The 21,090-nt window shown below is 44.0% G+C and overlaps 1 protein-coding gene across 1 annotated transcript in view; it reads left to right on the forward strand.

Moving 5' to 3' along the window:
- GRK5 (G protein-coupled receptor kinase 5) overlaps positions 1–21,090 on the forward strand; it is a 161,175-nt gene that overhangs the window by 104,070 nt on the left and 36,015 nt on the right. The window contains exons 3-4 of the mRNA XM_049810454.1: positions 344–456; positions 9,527–9,604. Coding sequence (XP_049666411.1) covers positions 344–456; positions 9,527–9,604 — 191 coding nt within the window. The remainder of the gene's footprint in view (positions 1–343; positions 457–9,526; positions 9,605–21,090) is intronic.

The raw sequence follows: 21,090 nt of genomic DNA on the forward strand, positions 1-21,090 counted from the left end.
AGGACTTGTAATTTGCTCCCCACATTCCCACAAACACCACCAGTCTGAGCGGTACCTTTGCAGAGTGCATATATTTCCACCACAGAAAAATATGAAATTATTTTTTCATAATAGCTGAATGGCTTTTGCGGGACTTTTACCAACATCAGCTCTATAAAACTGAGCCTGTCTCATTTGAGTCTTAGTATTTGGATACCTGAAACATGGTGGTGGGGAGCAGGGGGCAGTTCTGATTTGGGGTTGTAGTTCTGCACTCACTTGCAATGCTTTAAACTCCTAACCAACCCAAAAGGCATAGCTCTTCTCATTTTCATGCTTCTCTTCTTCTCTTTATTGCCTCTAGAGAGAGATTACTGCAGCATATGTGAAAAGCAGCCGATCGGAAGGCTTCTCTTTCGGCAGTTCTGTGAAACTCGACCTGAGCTCGAGTGCTGCATTAGGTTCCTTGACTCGGTGGTAAGTCAATTCTTGTGATATTTTGAGGTGCTTCGCAGTGCTCTCCTGACAGAGGAGACTCCCCCGACCCCGAGAAATCCCTATTTCGTGGGACGTGATTGTGTGTCTTTAGCACCTGAGCAAACAGCAGACAGGGCTGACCCCGTCACCATCCCAGCATCATCGGCGGTCGAGGGGCAGCGCTGCACGGGGCTTGGTACCAGCTTCGGGGAGCACGAACCACCGGCGCGGGAGAAGTTCAGGCATCCCGGCACGGTGCTGGCATAGCCTCCCTCCACGTCAATGCCCAAGCAGCTGAGCTGCGCCGAGTGATGTCTTTTAACGTGGGTGAAGCCTGCAATGCTGGGAGGCGCTGGGAGGAAAGGGAAGATGATGAATGGACTGACAAGAGAGGATGAGGAGTATGATAATGCTAATATCTATCTCTTACCAAGCCTTTTTGTCGGTAGACTTCATGGTGATTTATAAAGAACATCCTGATTGTTATCCTGGTCTTTCAAATAGGAGAACAGAGGCACAAGGTTTAGAAGTGACTTGGTTAAGGTCATCAAGACCAAAATCTGCTCCATTTTCCATCCCAGTGAGCTATCAGTTAAGCCGGCCACTGAGCAATACCCCCCAGCCCCAGGGGGACCTGACGCTCTTTCCCAGTCTGGCAGTGCTTGCCCGTGTGTAGTGCCAGCAGGAGAAGCTGTTCACGGTGGAAAAGTTTCTCAGTGGCTTTATTTCTGGGAGCCCGTGGAATGGTCGTGTGCTGATGAGCCAAAAGGCTAAATCATACCAGAGAGGAAGATGAACTTGTCACTGCTGAGTGTGAGTGACTGGGGGGCTTCGCTCTCTGGCTAACACTGACAGTCGAAAGCAAAATGATGCATACTAACAGGAATAAGTTTCTTCTGTCTGTACTATGGTGAAGCTATTCTGAAATATAGGGGGATGTGAGGATTGCACTGAAGTTGTTAAAGTAAGAGTCTGGGAGAGGACACGTGGTCACTTAAAGTTTATGTTAGTACTGCCATATCTACAGCAAATCTACAGCATCACAGAGAGTGTTGGATAAAGTCCTATTCAAATCAGTTTTAGCTGGTCACAACTTCTACCTGATATTCCTAGCACTGGTCATGGTTTTTCCCCAGTGAGGGGTTTAGGCATGGAGGTACATTAAACTGCTATATCTGACAAACGCTCTGTGCAGCTGTGCTCAAGGCTGTCGGGCAGGAGGACATTTCGGGTACCCTGGACGTGTTCGTCCCACACCGAACCGGCATTGTCTAGTGAGGTGTCTGCTGCTGATGAAACATCAGGCACTCACCTGGGGCGTCCAGGAGCCTCTCCCAGCCTCTCCCAGCAGCGCCAGCAGCCCAGCCCACCTCCAGCTGCGGGAATCGAGGGCACTGTGTCACTCCATTCTCCCGAAGACCCGTGGAGTGGTGCCAAGCGCTGAAATTCCGTGTCCTCCCACCATCCCTGCAGCATAGGCGACACGGGTCCTGCGAAAGCTTGTGGTGGGACTGGCATTGTTTTAAATCTCCCTCTCTGAGCAATCCCAGACAGATATCCCCAAATCTTTTTGCAAGGGTGTGCTTTGCACCCACTCCCAGGTTGCTTTTGCAGACTGGAGCTGCCCTGCATACCTTTACTGGGACAGGAATCTCTTCCCAGTTAGGCTCAGACTGGCAGTATGAGGATTTCACAAACAAAATCCCTGGCTATGTGAAGGTCTGAATATTTACTCTTTCTCTCTTCTTTTTAACGCTAATTAACAGCAGTCTTCTGTGTTTATTGATTTCAAATTCTGTACAAGCTTGCTCCCAGCACATGAAAATCCCTGTATTAGGCAATATTAAGGTCGAGCAACACATAGAATCATCTAGAATCATAGAATGGTTTGGGTTGGAAGGGACCTTAAAGATCACCTAGTTCCAGCCCCCCTGCCATGGGCAGGGACACCTTCCACTAGACCAGGTTGCTCCAAGCCCCATCCAACGTGGCCTTGAACACTGCCAGGGATGGGGCATCCACAGCTTCTCTGGGCAACCTGTTCCCTCAGTGCCTCACCACCCTCACAGTGAAGAATTTCTTCCCAATACCTAATCTAAATCTGCCCTCTTTCAGTGTAAAGCCATTACCCCGTGTCCTATCCCTACAGGCCCTTGTAAAAAGTCCCTCCCCATCTCTCTTGTAGCCCCCCTGTAGGCACTGGCAGGCTGCTCTAAGGTCTCCCCGGAGCCTTCTCTTCTCCAGCCTGAACAACCCCAACTCGCTCAGCCTGTCCTCATAGGAGAGGTGCTCCAGCCCTCCGATCATCTTCGTGGCCCTCCTCGGGACTTGCTCCACCAGGTCCAGGTCCTTCTAATGTTGAGGGACCCAGAGCTGAAGGCAGAACTGCAGGTGGGGTCTCACCAGAGCGGAGCAGAGGGGCAGAATCCCCTCCCTCGACCTGCCGGTCACGCTTCTCTTGATGCAGCCCAGGATACGGTTGGCTCTCTGGGCTGCGAGCACACATGGCTGGGACATGTTGAGCTTCTTGTCAACACAGACCATAGCCATTAAATTGGATGATTGCTACTGAAATTCGCCCAGCAGGGTCACACTGCGTTGAGGAGTGGGATTCAGGCCAAGTCCTACGTTAGGCAAAAAAAAGTCCTATAATGAAACCAGAAGTTTGACTTTACAGCTCTATTCTGAGACCACCAGGAATGTGAAACCTTTTGGAGACCACCTGCTGTAACAAGCCCCGAGCAGAAAAAGCCAGAAGTCTCTGTTTTCTTTTGACTTAGTTATTTTTTTAACATGAGATGCAAAACTTAGCTTTTGTGTAATATCAAATAAAAAGAAAAAAATAACAGAGGAAAATATTTAGCTGTTCATGAGAGGCTCACAGAGCTTTTGCACATTGAGGGGTAGGACCACCTCTCTTTTACAGAGCACAGCTAAGTGACTTTACCAGGTCACACAGTAAGTCGTTGCTAGAAGCCAGTAATTGATGCCTCCCACTTTTTAATACACGTTTTTAACCAGTGCACTCAACTGTCTGCAAAGAAAGCAGCAATCGGGGCTCCAGGGAGGAAATCAGAAGCTGAGTCAGACACTCAACAGCCTACCAAAAACCTCCATTCCCATACTTAAGTGAGACTAAGTTTTGCAAGCTCTCTCTCACACCTTTGCTTCCAAAGACTGGTAAAATCAACCAGACCTCGCAGACCAGAATACATAAAGAGAAAAAAAAGATCCTCTCTTTGCTGGATATTTATTTCAACTGTTGGGTGCAATAACTAACCTTGTCTGATGTAGTCTCCTGCAAATCTAATTGCAGCAGCATCTGGGTTTTTTTGTCTGTACAGTTAAACAGTTTGGCTGTTTTCTGAAGAAAAAAAGGAAGTGTATCATTAAATTCTGCATCTGTGTAGGTATATATCTGTCAGTTCCCTCTAAAACTTGTGAATACCTTGGCCAATTTCAACCAATAATTGAGATTAAAGTGCTCGGAGGCATAAAGTTTCTACATGTTTTCTGAGAACAGTGTTTGGGTAATTAGCCACAATTTATCAATTGTAAAATGGACTACAAACATATGTGCTTTGTAAGCAGTAGGCCCCAACATTAAATGATAAAAGCGATAAAAATGAAGAGATGCAGAGCTTTGCAGCACAGTGCTGGTGGAGCTGTGGGTTTTTTGGTTCCCACCACTGCTGCGGGACCAGTAAGCGGCCATGTGTGCGGCTGGCTGGGAAATGGGGCAACAGCAACCCCTTCTCCTAGCTGGTACGGTGAGGCTATAAGGACAGAGAACCATCTCTTATTATGGATATCGTACAAACAGTTTCATGACAAAGGTCCTGACTTGATAAAATATCTAGTAAGGAGTACCGATGGCTGCAGCTTGTGCCTCTGAATGCATTGCGTGCTTCTCTGTGTGCATGTAAACACAAAGATCTCCCACGAATCGTTCACCAAACCCTTACGCAGCCATTCAGATGAAGGAACTATGCGAACATAAACTATTATCATTAAACGGAGATGGTTTATGATTAAATCAGCTCCCCTAAAAGCCCTTAACAAAGAAATCATGCACAGCCCTAAAGCATGCTTTGCTCTGCTTACAAATATTTTAGCAACATCATACAACTTCGGAGCTGTTGAAAGATAGCCATTAAAATAAAGTGTTAGGGGATACGTTTCCTGTGCTGAAAGGCAGATCAGTGAGCAGGAATCTGCTAGCAAGACACGTTTCCTTCCCCGCAGCCCGTGCCTCCAGCACCAGAAGGCGGCAGTTCAGTGGGGACCTCTTGCCCCTGTCCCCTTCTCAAAAGCGTATTCCCGGGGTGCTGGCTCCTGACGTTTCATGTTCCCCTCTTCTCTCCTGTGATTTTTGTGTGCTGTTATAAGGAAGACTTTAGCTTCTGGAGTCCCTTTCCTGCTTCATCTACTCACATTCATAATTTTTTTAATTTTTTTTTTTTTTTTTCCCCCAGGGGAGGCCTTTTAGTATTTTCATGTGGACCAGATTTAGATTGACTGGAGGGGAATATGGTTAATTCTGGTCAAGGAGAAAATAACCTGACATTATTTCCTCTCTGACCTGTATGATGTTATTTCTTTGCATTGCAGTCGCACTGAAATACATCCCCTGGAGAAAAATAGCCCTGCTGCCTCTCCAGGTTGTTTCTGCTTGTGCTATCCAGGCACGGGGGCCAGGGGTGAGAGGCACAATCCCCTCGGGTGGACTTTTCAGCTGAACGCTTCACTAGACATTACACTTATCTGGGGTAAAAGGATGAGCGAGCATCCATTTAATGCCATTTGTAAAAACCCTGTCTCACCGTTAGGGAGATTTCGTTTGGTTAAGTCCCTTACATGGTATATAAACCATCTGTGTATGTGTGTCTTAAAGCTGTTCAAGGCTTTTTCCATCAGAAATGCCAGTTTGTTGATATCAACAAACTCATTAACTCAAAATGTGTTTTTAAACAGTCAAAAGGGCTCTTTTTGCCCTGCGTTTAAATAGAAAAATGTGGTTTCAAGTTCACTTTTCATTTAGAAATGCGAGTTATTATGAATCCCAGCTGTTTGGGGTTTGCTTTCCAATTTTCAGTCACAGATTTTAAATCTCCAGCGGAGGCAAGTGCAAGGGCAGTCGCTGGAGCGCAGAGCAATAACAGGGCAGAGCCTGGACTCCGAGGAAGGAGTGAGCAGGAGCCGGAGCAGGGAGAGATACTGGGGATAACAGAGGAGGGAGCTGAGAAAGCAGAGGTGTAAAATTGGGACCGAAACGCCAGTAGCCTCCTGCAGATGCTCAGAAGGTGACTCCACTGCTCCTGATTTACACCAAGAAGCTGAAACTGCTGTGGTGGGAGTTCTGTGTCCATCTCCGGGTGGGTGCGAGGGTCCGACTCCTGCGGCCGTGCCACGCTCCCGCAGGCAATCAGCAGCTACCTGCCCTGGGAGAGAGTCCTTCCAGATCTGCAGAGAGATCCCTTGGGCTCCGTTTTTCAATTTTCACATATTTTTAAGCCATACAATTTCAGGAACTCAAAGAATATTAAGATGAAAACCAAACACTGGACAAAACGATGTGTCAGAATTCAGGTTGCCGATGCGAGCCCCTGCTGGGTCCCTGTGCCGTTGCCCCAGTGATGCTCTCCATTGGTCACAGGCACCCTCCAGCTCCCAAATCTCTTGCTCGACCATCCATGAGCTCAGGGCCCTGTCTCACAGCCAGCCACAGGCTGGACCTTGCTCCCTTTCCCAGTGGAACTGAGTTTTCCCATCCGATCTCGCTCATCCCATCCCGAGGGCGGCTGTTCTGAAGGGAAGGACTTTTTGCACCCCCCCCCGTGCCCCCATTCAGCCAGGGTTGCTTCTAGGGAAGGGGGAGCCACTGAATTAACTACTACCTCCGAAACAGCAGCCAAAAGAAAAGTTAGCACCAAACGGCGGCCAGCCCACATCCTCTCGCCATTTGGACTGAAGGATCCGCGCCTGCCCGCAGAAAGAGCCTTGCCTGCAGCTCGTCCCATGCAGTCAGGGTGATCGTAAATCCTCCCCTCATTTATGAGCTATGAATAGGGCCCTGTCTGACCTAACTAGGGCATGGAGAAGCTATTAGACTTCAGAGCAGGAGCCTTGAAACACATGCCTGGATTCATCAAAGGAATAATGGAAAATATTTTGTTCCACATGGATTTTAAGTAACGATGTTATTTCTAGCAATTAGGGATTTGCAAACTGTAGCCATGCCTTTGAGTATTGTGGAAGAAGGGGATGTATCTTGTGATTTAAATACAAGATTGAGAGTTGAGGACCTTGATATGCTTCCCAGGCATGCGGCAGAGTGAGCATGGGGAAGTCACTCTGTCTCTCTACACGAGTAATTCTTCCTGCAATAACAGCCCGTGGCTGAAAACGTACCGGATATCTGTTGCCGAATAGCTCGAAAGTGGCACTGAAGGGAGAAGTAATAATGAACTTAGAAACAAAATGAAATGGGCTTCTAGTACTTGAGCTACAGTGAAATCAACACCGTTCACAGTTGGAGCTTATGGCTCCTTCTCACATCCTCAGTTGTCTGTCACATCCTACCTTCAACACCGCAGTGTCGCATTTTCCGAGGATGTCAAATGCAAGTATAATTAAACTTTCCTTTTATTCCTTCCCAACTATCTTGAGATAGAATTAGATACACTGTGTATATGTGTGTGTGTGTGCGCGTGCGTGCATTTAGCTCTGCATATGTTGGATCCCATCAGGAACTGCATTTCAAAGCACTGATCCAATTCCTGCTAAACTTCTGTCTTCTGGTCTGTCCTAATTTTCTTCCTGTTGTACAATTCGGATGGGATGTAAATGTAATCTGTGGCAAAAAGGACACCAAATTTTTTGACATCTCCCTGGTGCACTTCAAATGGCAGATGATGACTTTGAATCAGGTTGTTGGGTTTTTTTACTAGGGAGCCAATGTATTACCAGATTCCAGAGTCTAAAAGCAAACGAAGGAGAGAGAAATGGTCATTACTGGGTTAATTGTAAATAGCATTGAATGGAGGACTCAGAAGATCTCCTAGATGCTTCCATGCTGACTCAATGCCAAGGAGTTAATCCTTTCTTTGCAGTCTTCTGCACGGACAGTTACATTTAAGTACAATTATTTTCTTTTATTTAAATACATTATTTCTGTTTTCTTTTATATGAAAAACACCTAGTTTGTCTGTGAACCTAAACATAAACAGTAAGGTCCAAAGAAGATGCAACTTTCACCTTTAAAAAAATAGTTCCTTCTGTTACTCTTTCTTGCCATTGTTTTATCCCCTAGCAAGGAATCATGGAGAAAAATGCTGTTAAGATGCTCTAAACATTCGAGAGTGTCTGTGCTTTAAGAGCTGAAATGACCCATATTCAGATACCATCTAAAAGGACAGGAAATTGGCTGAAAGATTTTTTTAAACCCATGTATTAAGTTTTATGAGAACGTAATCAGTTCATCCCTAAAATGATCACTAAAAGAGAAGTACTGCACTTGTGGATTTTAGCTTTTGGTGTATTTTTCATCAATAATACAGGTTTCTCTGTTATTTGCGGTCATCGTCATTTCCCAAACCAAATCAGATTGTAATTCTAGATTGTTCAAGCAACCTGCTATATATGTGTATAAATACGTAGCTTCAGACTTAAGCTGCAATAGCTAAATCAGCACTGGCCAGATAGATGGATAATAGCATTATTACTACATTGTGGTTTTCATGTCATTCGTAGGTCTGCTTAGCTAGGGTATCCATTACAGCCTGCCTTCGGATTTATTGCATCAAGCTTGGAGCAGCGCATACGCCTTCCAGTGGGCAAGAGTTCTGAAATTTGTTCTTCCAAGTGTTTGCCAGTTCAGTCTGATTTACCTTCTTCTTCTTTTTTTTTTTTTTCTAACTTCCCCCTCATTTATCATCCCAGACAGCTTGTATTGGACCAGGTTACTTAATTGGTTTGGCAGAATTTTCTGGGATCCTTTTTTTAATATAAACAGTCATGAAAGCTGTTAGGCTGTCGTCTTTTTTTTTTTTTTTTTTTTTTTTTTTTTTTTTTTTTTCTGGAAAATATTTTGATCCTAAGGCTAAAGCTTCATATCCTGGGCAGTGCCAAGAGGGAATGTCTCTAAGAACTTGTCATTGTCGTTTAGCCGCTGGGTTCCCATGCGGCGCGTGTTTCCTTCGAATGCCTGCCGTAGATCCAAAACTTTAACTGAAGTGATTAATGTCTTTGTGGTGCACAAGTAATGCTTCTTTTGTTTCTTATGTAAATGTTGTCCTGAAACTCATCAAAAGTCAGTAATGCTACAATACATAGAACAGTCAGAATTTTAAAATGTAGGTAAACTTTGCATGGGGGAATGTGGTGCTCTCTTTTTTTAAGGCACCAGGGAAGCCAAAGAGAATTTTGCCTATAGTGTCTATTCCTTTAAATGGTGTCTCTTGTTTTATCTTGGCCCTAACAAATCTGCCTAAGAAATTGGCTCTTAGATCTGCCTCCTGGAGGGACTGAGTCAAGGATCACTAAAGGAAGTGATGGGCAAGTCTCTCTGCTTTGCAGAAGTATTGTTAGACCAAGGGGAAGACATAAATAAATAGGAAAGTCACATTCGACCAAAAAGGAGGAGTTCACCTGGTACTTGAAATACCACTGTGGCAAGAATTAACAAACATTCACTTTCTTTACTACTCGGAGAAATCATTTTACCTTCTGTGTCTGCCTTCCCTTTGAGCAAAACCAAATAAAGTTGTTGTCTCTTGTCACTGAATGCTTTCTGAAAGCTGGCTTGGCAAGGCTATAAAATATAAATACATTAAATTGTATTGGTGTTAATTAAGAGACATCTTCTCAGAAAACGCACCGCTGGAGTTTGGTCAAAATATAGTGGAAGGTTTTTAATAGGATTGTGTGTACGGGTTTTAATTCCATCAGAAAACGGTATTTATCCTTCAGATTTTTCAGACAGAGCGTTCTGTTAATGCCACATCCAAAATGAAGTTAAAATGGTGAAATATGAGTGCAAATATTGACTTTTTTTTAATATCTGTTCCAGGCAGAATATGAAATTGCTCCAGATGAAAAGCTGGGAGAGAAAGGAAAGGAAATCATGATGAAATACCTCACCCCAGAGGTAAGGGGCAGCCAAAGTGGCATTACCGAAGGAATGCTGCAAGGCACACCTTTGCTAAACAAGGTTAGGTTGTTACAGGCTTTGTAAGCCAGACTCCTAAAATTTATGGTGGCAATCTCCAGTGACTAAACCTGCAAGTCTTATACAAACAGTCGGAGAGAAAAAATGTTATAATCCAATCCAGAAATTGACTTCTAAGGATGAACTTGAGCTTACCAGGGGCTTAATTCAGCTGTGGATGAGCAGGGGGCTTCTCAGGTCTCTTCTCGGTGTGCAAAGCTCTACACAGCCCTCAGCTGTTACCAACAGATGCCACAATTATTTCCTACCCAGCTCGAAAGAGGCGGTGGCATTTCATATACCGTTGTGTAGAGAGCACTGGCAAAAATGGTCTTTGGTAACGGGCACTGTATTTTGGTACAAAAATTCCCACTCGTCCCCCACCACCACTTGCCCCAGGGTAGCCAGGGACATGTAAGAGTGACGTGGGACGGTGTGGTTTGGAGCTGAGAGATGCCGTCACCTCTCCTTGTGTCCACTGCTGTTGGTCCCTCAGCGTTGCGTCTTGGGGTTGTCGGAAGGAGAGGAGCTCATGGGAGCAGCTGTGTCCACAGGGTGGCACTCCAAACAGAAGTACAGATCTGCTGTGGGGATTTTGGACAGGCTGCACTGGGACTAACCCTTTTTTTGGGGGGGGGGTTACGATCATTTGCTGGCCGCGTTTAACCTTTGCAACGAAAGTCACTGCCAGTAAGCAATAAACATCCAACTTCAAACACAAGAACAATCCTCGGATTTTTCCTAAGTCGCTTTCATAAGAGTAATCAAGACATACCATTGCTGCTTCAACTGTTTTACGGGAGAAATACATTTGACCTTCAGGAGAATTAATTGCGTTTTTGGCAGATGTCTTTCTAGAGTGTTTAAATGGTACAATATGTTTTGGAGGTGCAGGGGCAGAGCAGACCACTTTTTTTCCAGTCAGTCATTTTCCTACAATAAATTTCAATGCATACTTTCAGTTATCTCCAGACTGCATTTTTGGGATCTGGTTTCATTTACTGAGCCTGGCTAGTTTCATGTGCAGCCATTCAGCACTGCCAGTACGAGTTCCCGCTGCCCATTCATTAGGGGCATGAAGTTCCACTGCTTTTTAAATCCACCAAAATGGCCATTTGTCTTAAAATTTCTGTCAACAGAGGAACGAGGGACAAATACCGAGGGAAAATATTTCCCACTGCTTCAGTTCCCATCTGGAAATGGAGAAAGGCATTTTGCTGATAGCAGAGCTAGTAAAGTGAGAGAAGGATAGCACTGCTTCATTTCAGCCAGTCTTGGTGCAGGTTTCCAAATCCTTTCACTGCTGTCCCGTGGCACTCCTGCCATCCGTAGTGCAGCAGAAGCGCGTGAAATAGTTTAGTGAGGTAAGTGAATGTGCGGTGAAGACCAATCTGAGAGCAGGTGCTTCTTCATCAAGAAAAAATGGTGGCGTTACAGAAAGGGAAATTACTGGGACTCCAGAGCTGGAGTTTCCATTCTCTGCCACGCTCTGCACTTCATATTTGATCTGTGTACCTGGTTTCTCAGTATGTAAAACGGGCACAGGTTATTTACAGTCTGTTCTGAAACTTTATTGGTATTTGCAAGTTATCTTAACGTATTGGGGCAGAAGGGAGCACAAAGATATGCTCTTTCACTTGTAATCTAAAATTGCCTCCCTGGTGGTGGTGCTTTAATGTCTGCATTGGTCTCTCTGCGCTTTTTTTTCTTAAGGGGAAACTTCTGCTTCTTCCCACAGGGATGTTTAAGCCCTGTGGAGCAGAAGATACTTCCTAGAGGTGAAGTTGACTGTGCCATAGCAATGGATTGAATCGTAGATTTTTTTAACAGGACTCCCACACAACAAATACTTAAAAAACTCGAGCAAGGGCTGGATTAATTTTGTGTCTTTTTAGATACCTAACTAAGGTGCTCAGGCTAGGAGTTCAGATGGCCTACTGTCCTTTCTTGTCAGGAAGGAGAAATAAGAATCTCCAAAGGACACATTTTAAGCCATTAGAAGTCAGTAATTTGAAGCCAGATTAGATGCTTGCAGTCAAGATGGATGAATCTGCATCCAAATGTCCTGATGGAATATCATCCTGGCCAGCAAAGAAACATCTTTTCATTAGGAACTGCATTTCTCCATTTAGTTATCAGTCCCTTGAAAGATACAAATTGCCGCTGATTCTAAAGTCTTCTGCTTTCAGAGGAATGCTTCTTTTAAGTAGGTGTGTGCCTGTGCTTCAAAGAACCTGATTGTCTTGATATAAAAATAGTGTGACATACAGCTTGACTGATAGAATAAAATTATAGGTTTAGTTCTTGGACAGATAATTCAGTCTTATAATGTGAGGAGTATTTTTCCCAGAGTGCAGGATCAGAAGCAAAATGAAAACAAAAAGTAGACTTCGTGCTCTTTAATATTTATAAATGATTTTTAGTTCTTGCTTAGATTTTTAATGTCATACATATTTAACATACAATGTCTCAGCATTCATTTGCGTAGGGAACATGCACTTTATTTAATAAAACATATACTACTTGCACCACAAAAAGGAAAAGAAAACACTTTCCCAGATGAATAGACATCACGCCAGTACTTACGGCCTCATGCGACTCACGCAGCCGCTGTCTGCGAGATGGTGCTACACCGCACGGTTCGCAAACTCAAACGTGTGGTAGCAGCGAACTCCCATGTGGAAAGCTCTGCATGAGAACGCTCTGCATCAGCCCCGAGGCAGCTAAACAAGCTCAGCACTTGCCAAGATGGTTGAGGGGGGAGGCACTTTGTCAAGTCATCACAATTCAGGCTCTTTGCAGCTTTAACCTCCCGAACAGCCCCTGTGTGCTCGCTGGGGAAGTTGAGAAGCGGTCTAGCAGCCTTTTGTTGTGGGCGATGCCAGGGACGGCATGAGCAGGTCAGGCTTCCACCATCTCACTGGCCTACAGGCAACAGCGATGACAAAGCCTGAATGTGTCCTGGCACCTGGAAGGGAAAATGGGTGGTTTAGACCTCTCGAAGAAGTGGCACGTAGGAACAACCTCCCTAGGCATGTAGTAGAGCCCTCCCCGCTGGAAGTTTTCAAGGTGCTATTGGACAGGGTGCTAGATAATATTATCTAGGCTCCCTTTCCCACAAAAGGTTGGACCAGATGGTCTTTCAAGGTTCCTTCCAACCTGAGCTGTTCTGTGATTCTATGTACGCCGCTCCCCACCTAGGAAGACGTTAGTATTCCCTGTCTCTTGCCTAAAGTTGGTTCAAATGCTCATATCCAACAGTCCATTCTGAACTATTTGATGGGAGGGAAATGTAAAGAGTACTTTTTTTTAGGATGCCAAAATACAAGAGTTTTCATGGCTTCCTAAGCAGGTCGCCTTTGCTTAACAGGAGCAGCGCAACAGTTGCCACACTGGCAAGATCAAGGTTGCTTGACTAGAGTCTCGCTTCTTCAAGAGAGGCTTTAACAGTTTCCATGAAAAAGGCGCTTAAAGCTGCCTTCTTGACTTAATAAGTCCGTAGGGCAAAAGTCCAACCCACAGGAAGTCTAAAATTTCTGAGGTTGTGAAATACGATGGTAAAACTGCTAAAATGAATTGGTCACAAATATTTCTTTCCTGGCTTTTCCTAATCTCAATAGTTGAGTGGGAATGGTTCAGTTTTAGGTTCCAGTTCAGTCTGTAAATGGAAAAGCCCTCAGCGCTTTGTGGAACAGTTGAGTTAAACTGAACCCAGCCTGGCTTCGTTACCTGGCTGCTTCTTGTACTGGAAGAGCAAAGAGATATGTTTACCTTTGTACTGCTTTTAAATTAGAGTTTTGCATCTCCGTGCAGCAGTTTTGCCTTCCTGCCTGACAGCTGCCATGCCTTACTCTACTAAATCACTAGCCCATTATTTTCTTTTTCACTGTAAATCACCTTGAGATACTTTGAGAGACACTATATAAAACTAAATTGATTTGAAATGGCTCTTAAGACAGTCTCAATATGCCATTATAGTTTATATTTGGACTCAGCTGGGTACTAAAAATGTTACTGAATAGGATGTCTAATGTGCATTGTTAGCCTCATTAATTTACTTCACAGAATATGAAGAACAGCAACAGCATTCGTTTTCTTATCTGAATTCCTGTTCAGTCTCCTTTCCTCCAGGAAATGCACAGAATAAAGGCCACATTTGCAATTTTTTTCTTTGCTGCAAGAGGTTAGCTGGACACAGCAATAACCTCCTTACTCCAGTCTAAGGCAAGCAACGGGTATTTTGCTAAATGAAAATGTGTCTTTGTTTTTATGAACAATTATAGGATAAGGAAGGGAGGGAAAAGTCCTGTGAAATGGAAACTGGCTGACCAGCAGTGCCTGGCCTTCCACTTGCCTACTGGCTAAAATGTGCTTGTCTCTCAAATCAGTTCTTTGTGGAGAAGAAAACATTTAAGTAATACGGGTGAGATGAAATTAAAATGATATATGAGACCTTCTGCAGAACAAAGCCATGCAGCTGAGTCCAGGCTCCTGCTGACAAACACCCTCTCTCAGCTTGGTGCATTGTCCGAGTAATTTTCTTTTTGCACACTGTTGCTTTAATCTTGATGCCGAGGAGCTTTGCCTTTGGTTGCTCACTCCTTGAGATTTCTTTCCCCCTTTCTGTTTTCACCACCAAAATAAATGCAAACTTCAGCACTTGCGCTTCTGAGTGAGTCATCTTCACTGATCACTAAAGCCTTCCATTTCCCATAAGGAAAGTTTCATGTATCACTTTTTAATGATTCTGGCTGAATCCTGGAAGGGCAGGTCGTACGGTACCAAGAATAGGATTCAAGTACTGAGACCTCTTCCTCTAACTATTTAGTTTTACTAAATGCCTTCTAGGGAACATGTTATAATTAGTTTTTGGAATGGCCAAACCAAAGGCTGAATGTCACTATAAGGGAAGCTCTGAAAGAAAGAAACATTAAGCTTCTGTAAAGCAATCTGCAGAATTCAATACGAGACAGAGGCTTTGTGTGTTGAAAGGTGAGCCTTCGGGGACTGTCCTCTACATTGTTACCTTTCTCGTACAAATTCGGCTTATATCACTTCTATCCAGCGAGTCATCGCCGTCCCCCTGTAAGCTCATTATCTTGCTGATAAAAGGCAATATCGCTTTTCGCTGGCTACAGTGGATGGTCCCTTAAGGCTTGATACAAGAGTTATCTCCGCAGCTAGTTTTCAAATTTTTCTAAACCCTGTGCATTTCATTAATGACCGAGTTGAAGTAAGCAATGAATGAAGTGCCTGTCTGAACACAGTGTGTTACATGGATTCAGGATGGGCTAAAATTATTTACTTGCTCAAAGCGTTATTCGTCTGCGCCCTTTGGGCTCCTATTAGGAGACTTTTCAGGATGCTAAATACTTAAGTAGAAATCCCGGTCTTACTTGAGCCAAGGAGAGTTTTGCCATTTAATTAATTGCCCTGGGACTTTACCCTTTGACTCAATGGATTTCTCATCTCCCCTTTCTATTGACTTCACTACTCTATGGGCACCATTTTAGCCAGAGATGATAGCATTACTTAGGCCTCTGCTTTGCAGCTAGCATAATCGATACGTAATCCAGTCTCCAGAGAAATCAATACATAATTCTTGCTGTTGTTCCAGAGACAGCACGATCAATATCTCTGCTGATTACTCTGTCTTAGTCCAGGAAAGTACCTTCTCAGCGTACTTTCTGCATAAGCTCATCTTTCCGAAGTTCAATTCTGGGAAAAATATCTGAGCTGCAGAACGGCAACCTTGTTACTCAAATTAATGCTTTCTAATCAGAATTTATTTTAATAAGCGTTCTTCCGTCACTGGGGCCAGGCTGTAATATAGTGTGGCAGAGGAATCTGAAAAATCACAGTGTTGCCTTGATTAGGAGTCCCTTTGCTGCGGTGTCAGACTAAACGGCATTTTCTCACGGTTTGCTCAAGTCCTATTTCCTCATCCTTTACCCACTGTTTATAATACAAATGTTAGTTAACTAAACACTTACGGAGGATTTCTGTCTCTTGCAATGGTGCCAAACTGCTCGAAAGCCTATGGAAACAACATGGAGTCTGCTCTGTCCTGGTGACGCTGTCCCAAAATAGGTCCGTGGGCAGTCCCGTGTCCTGTCCTTTAGACTTAAGGAAGGCTCTATTTGCAATGCATTTGCTCAGACTGGTGGCAGATTTGTGCTGGAGTCATTAACTACACTGGTTTTACGCTAAGCAGTGCTATTAGTTGCAGTGCTATTAGTTGAAGCTCTGTTTTTCCTTCCTTGTTGTTTTGGAGAGGTTACACTCCCAAGTTCACATGCTTCTTAACTGTTTGTCATTTGTGGTCAGGAAAATCATTGGGATGACTTGGTCAGTGGGCAAAAACCTTCTAGCTTCCCAGTGTTTGCTGGAATTACTCTGACATGACCCTTTGGAAAATGGAAACTTGCTTCAGCTAATTGATGTCAACCACACATGTAAACCTGGCTCACATCTGTCTGCTGAGGCCGGGCAGGCCCCCCAGGCTGCTCTGACTCCTCTCGGAGACCAGCCAGGCCATCCGAAAGGGCTGAGGACACTGTGCAAATAAAGAGCCGTCTGCTTAGGATTATCTGAGAACAGGAAGGATGTACTTGTCTGCCCTTGGCTAATGAATATGCTCGTTATAGTTTCCTCCTCTCGTTTTCAGGGGGGTTATCTTTTCCCTATCCCCTCTGCATACCCCTCATCACTTATGCTCAGTTTGTATGGATTACCCAATGGCCAGGGAGGTTAATTCTAAGCCTTTGAGGTTCATTCAGCTTCCCCAGAAACAGCCTCTTCTGCCTGAAAATTTTGCCCACATGGGAAAAAAGGAATCAGCCTTTTCCAGCTGTCTGAAACACTGGCTTGCAAAACATCCAGAAATCTGCAGGAGATGGCTTTTGTGCATTTGCACAGAATGACATTAAAATAGACTTCTGGTCTCCCGACACACATATTGCAGCCTTGGTTGTCCAAACACAGGGAGGCAGCTGGGTAGGAGAGATGAAGCGTCTCTTTCTGCCCACTGACTACAGGGAGCCCAGGGAAACTTTGAGTGTCTCATTTTTTAGATTATTAAAGTGCAGTGAGGTGAATTCCACACTAGGTGTAATGCAGAATACATTAAATGGCATTGCATGGCCTATCCACACAGGTTTCTGTGCAGGGTTTCTCGATGGTACGGGAGCCCTTTGAACACCTGACCTCCAGCCCTTCTGTCCACCCGCTGCGACTTGCAGCAACTTTCCTGGATGGTTCAGCTTTGGATTTCTGAAGCTAAAAGCGTAATGGGTCAACAAATGTCTCTCTGAGCTCAGGATTCATTGTGCTAAACTCGGAAGCAGTAACAGGCAACCGTATGCTTGATCCCAACAAAGAGAATGAAGAGGCACGTGATGAAAATGGAAGTTAAACATACCTTATTTCTCATCTGATTCCCTTGTAATAGGAAATTAGGATTCTGGAAAAACATCTAGAGACTTCAGCAGCTGAGTAGCCTCACAAGAATGGGCCAGGCAAATTCAGACGAGATGCCTGAGGCTGACACCTTTGGCTGGGATGATGCAACTAGAAGAATCACTAAGCTAATAATGTTAGAGTGTGTTATTTCAGCTTGGAACCGAGAATCACAGCATTACCATAAAAAATATTTTAAATTTCACAGAAAACAAGTATATCTCAATTCATTAAAATATCACTCGATAAGTATTAAAAAAAAAAAAAAAAAGAAAAGAAGGGGTTTTTTAAAGTCTTTTGATTACAAATGGATTTAAAAATAATCAGCATATTTAATTTGTGGATATGTGGCACTTCAAACTATTCATCTTTAGTATTTTTTTTCCCGGTAATGCAACTACACTTACAAAACTCACTTAACCTGCATGCCAAGCCTCAGCTTGTATGTTAATTTATTATTTTTTAATCAAGCCAGACTCTGACCTGAGTCAAAAATCGAGCATATAGCAAGTTTATTATCCTGGCACAGATGCTGTTTGTCCAGCAAGCAAAACTGAGGAAGAGCGGAATATGCCACTGCAAACAGTGTGTCATCGCCTACAATAAATGTCTTCCCTCTCAATTCTTTGCAAATAGCTGTTACCATATGATCGTTAATGGATCATGTGACACAGGTGATTAAGGAATGCCCTGTTTCCAGCAGTGCTAGGTAGTGATTTTGTTTGCTTTCGTGGGTGTTTCCAGTGTTTCTGGGAGTGGGCCACTGGTTCCTGCCTGATGTTTATTTACTTCACTTCCTAATCCTTTTCAAGGCCTTCCTGAACTCTCTTTTGGATTTTCATTTCTTCATCCAAGTGTTTCCTCAGGATTTGGGCCTGCTAATGGAAAAAGATGAAGGCAAATTCTGCAAAATCCCCACCGCAGCCATTGACTCGAGAGCAGCCTGGATCAGGCCTTCATGCATGAGCTACCTTCATGCAAAGCAAATAGCTCACGGGCTTGGGTGCGAGGATCGCTTGCAAGGGAAGGGTTACTCGTTTACTGTCTCAGAGGAGTGAATTCAAGCAGGGATCTGTTTGTTTTCCTGCAAGAAAGCCATTCAATAACGTTGAGGTTGTAAATGAGTGTTTATAGATTTAGGGATTTTTTTTAATGGAACAAATGACATTTGGTTTACCAGAGGAAGCCAAGCTACGACTATTGCAACATAAGGTTGCTTGCTAATGTTTAGGATATCCATCAGTGCAGGAGGACGTTAAAAGGTAGAAAGGTTCTGATAAGAGGCTGGACACTGGATGCTATCCAAACCTATTAAGCACATGTGACGAGAGAAGAAACTTTCTTATGACAGAAGCTTTCAAAATTGTCCTGCCATCTTTGTTGATGCAATGGTGAGAATACCGTTCCTTACCAAAATGCTTTATCAAACATCTAGCTGCTTGTAGTAATGCACTATGGCAATGGCTCAGCTGCTAGCAAAAGGAGGTTACACGACAAATTCCAAGGATTGTGCGAGTAGCCTACCTTTTGGGTAGCGAGAAAATTCTGGTTGGCATTAGCCTTCTCTTCTATTCTGTTTTTTCAGCTACCCTGCTCATCCTGCTGACAGCTACTGGTACTGCTTATTTCACCTGTGTTTTCATCCTCTAATCTGTGCAAAATGCTTTTACAGCAGAAAAAAAGGCAACAACAAGTAAAACATACTTTCCCTTCCCCCGCTTTAAAGCAAGTTTATATAAAACAATTTCAGCTGGCACGTTTATGAGCACCTCTACACCAATAAACCTATGTGTCTACAGAAAAGAGAGAAAATTTGTTTCTGTGTTAAAGAAACCTCTGTGAGCAGGTTTCCAAAGAATTATTTAAAAAGTATGGGTGGGGAAGGACTAGGGTTTAAAGATACTGAAAAATACCTTGCCAAGCACTTCTTGTGAGGCCCAGTTTCTCACTAATTAAAGTCACAAGCATGTCTTCTCTAGTGATCAGTTTAGGTTCTTAAACTAAGCTGTACCAAAAACCCCATAGCTGGTCGGGATTGCGGTGAGTGTTTCTATTTAATTGAAGAGTATAAAGTCTGTAGCTGATTCACTGGACTTGCAAAAGAAGCTGATGAAACAACTAAATTTTGCCGCATGGGACAATTGTTATTTCAAAACTACTATCTATGGGGCTTTGAGTGTTTAAGATTTCCTCTGGTCATCTGTAGGAGCCAGGAAGAAATTTCTCCTTCTTGATCTAGGCAATCTTTTATCTTCCTTTGTTGCTCCAAAACTCATGTTGTTGTTACACCCCCAAATTTCTCTGAATCAAATAATTCAAGATTCCAAGGAAACCACACTTTGGATCAAATTGCTTTATGTAGGAGACCTTTTGATTCACACTATTTGCATGGCAGTTGCTTGTTTGCCACTATCAGGAACAGAAACAGGATTTCTAGAAAAAAAGCAGCTACAAAAAGGTCTTCTGAGAACAGGAAAAACAAGGTATAGCTAGATAGCAGACCCTGTTGCCGATTAGCATGAAAAATGCTTCGTATACTTGCTATGCACTTGTCAGAAAGGAAACCTCAGCGGTTGCTAAGTTTCTCCAAGAAAGGGCATAGTTCAGGACTACAACTTGTAGCCCGGCACCGAAGAGGAAGGATGCTGGAAACCCAGAGAAGAAACTTAGCCTTTTCCTACCAGTAGGCTTGTCGAGGCCCACGAGACAGCCCAGCAAGTCTGGAGCAAGCGAGTCAGCCTGAAGCTGCATCAGGTCTACTGCAGTACATGAGTTCGTGAACTGAGGTGGTTAGTGCTGCCTTTTGTGATGGATTAGTACAACCCCTCCAGGCAGAGCATAGTTCAGCTGTTTGCTGAGGGCTCTGTTATCTTCAGCCATTGTATTTTTCTGGGTGTCTACACATGTTTTGATAGTTTAGTAGAATATGAGGGAAAAGAGATTCATCGTGACTCCAGATCAGCTTGCAGCTACAAAACAAACCCTACAGTTGATAGGCACTGCTGATTTGCTTCATTTAGCTACCTGCAAGTGATTCTGCCCTCAGTGCTGAAAATACCATTTGATTAGAGAAAAGCATTGGGTTCAATTTTCTTCTCTCTCATTGACCCACTCTGTAATCCTGGGTGAGGTATTTCCTGCGTTTGGTCCCCGTTCCCACTTCCAGGGCTAGTGAGATTGGTTTGCTTCGGAAGCTTTAGCTCTCATGACACGTGTATGTAGTGCCTGGCATTACGGGCCCCCATTCCCAGGTATAATGTCTACACGCTGTCGTAGTAGATAAATTGCTGCTAATAACACAGCTGCTCTCCGTGCTCCTCGTCCACCTCACTGCCAATTCCTACATCTGTCATCTCAAAGCAAATATCCTGGAATTATGAAGCTTTGTGCTTTACTGGTTTGCCTCATGCAGACCCAGATGACTTTGTGGTAGGAAAAAAAATAAAAAGAAAATGCAGAAGTTGATTACAAGAAGTGTTGCAGCTGCTCCTGATGTAGAATTGGCTGTTTACTACATACACAGCTAAAGCTGAACTGACAAGATCAGACACAGGGCAAGAAAAAAGAATGTTCCGACATTTTTGCGCATAACACCAAAAAGCATCAGGAGACTGCGTGTGCTGACGGTGCTGGGAACCTTTCCCTCACCAGGTTGAAACTAACCCAAACTTCCCAAAATCAAAGTACCACCAAGACACTCTATGTCCTCCTCCATTGCTTTCCTCTGCATTCCTCAGCTGGACTCGATGATCTTAAAGGTCTTTTCCAACCTAAATGATTCTATGATTCTCACCGTCAGCCCCTTCACACTTCCCCTCCGTCGGTCACCAGCTGCATGCTCAGGACTTCCCGGGCTGTAGCTCAACTGGCATTGGCCTGCCCCTGCCCAAAGTGGAGAGGTGGTGGTGTCACCCAAAAGTCACCCAAAAGCGTCACCAGAGTCACCCAAAGCGGCTCCAGGCATCTCC

The sequence above is a fragment of the Accipiter gentilis genome, chromosome 9 (genome assembly GCF_929443795.1).
Source record: "Accipiter gentilis chromosome 9, bAccGen1.1, whole genome shotgun sequence".
Classification (NCBI taxonomy): domain Eukaryota; kingdom Metazoa; phylum Chordata; class Aves; order Accipitriformes; family Accipitridae; genus Astur; species Astur gentilis.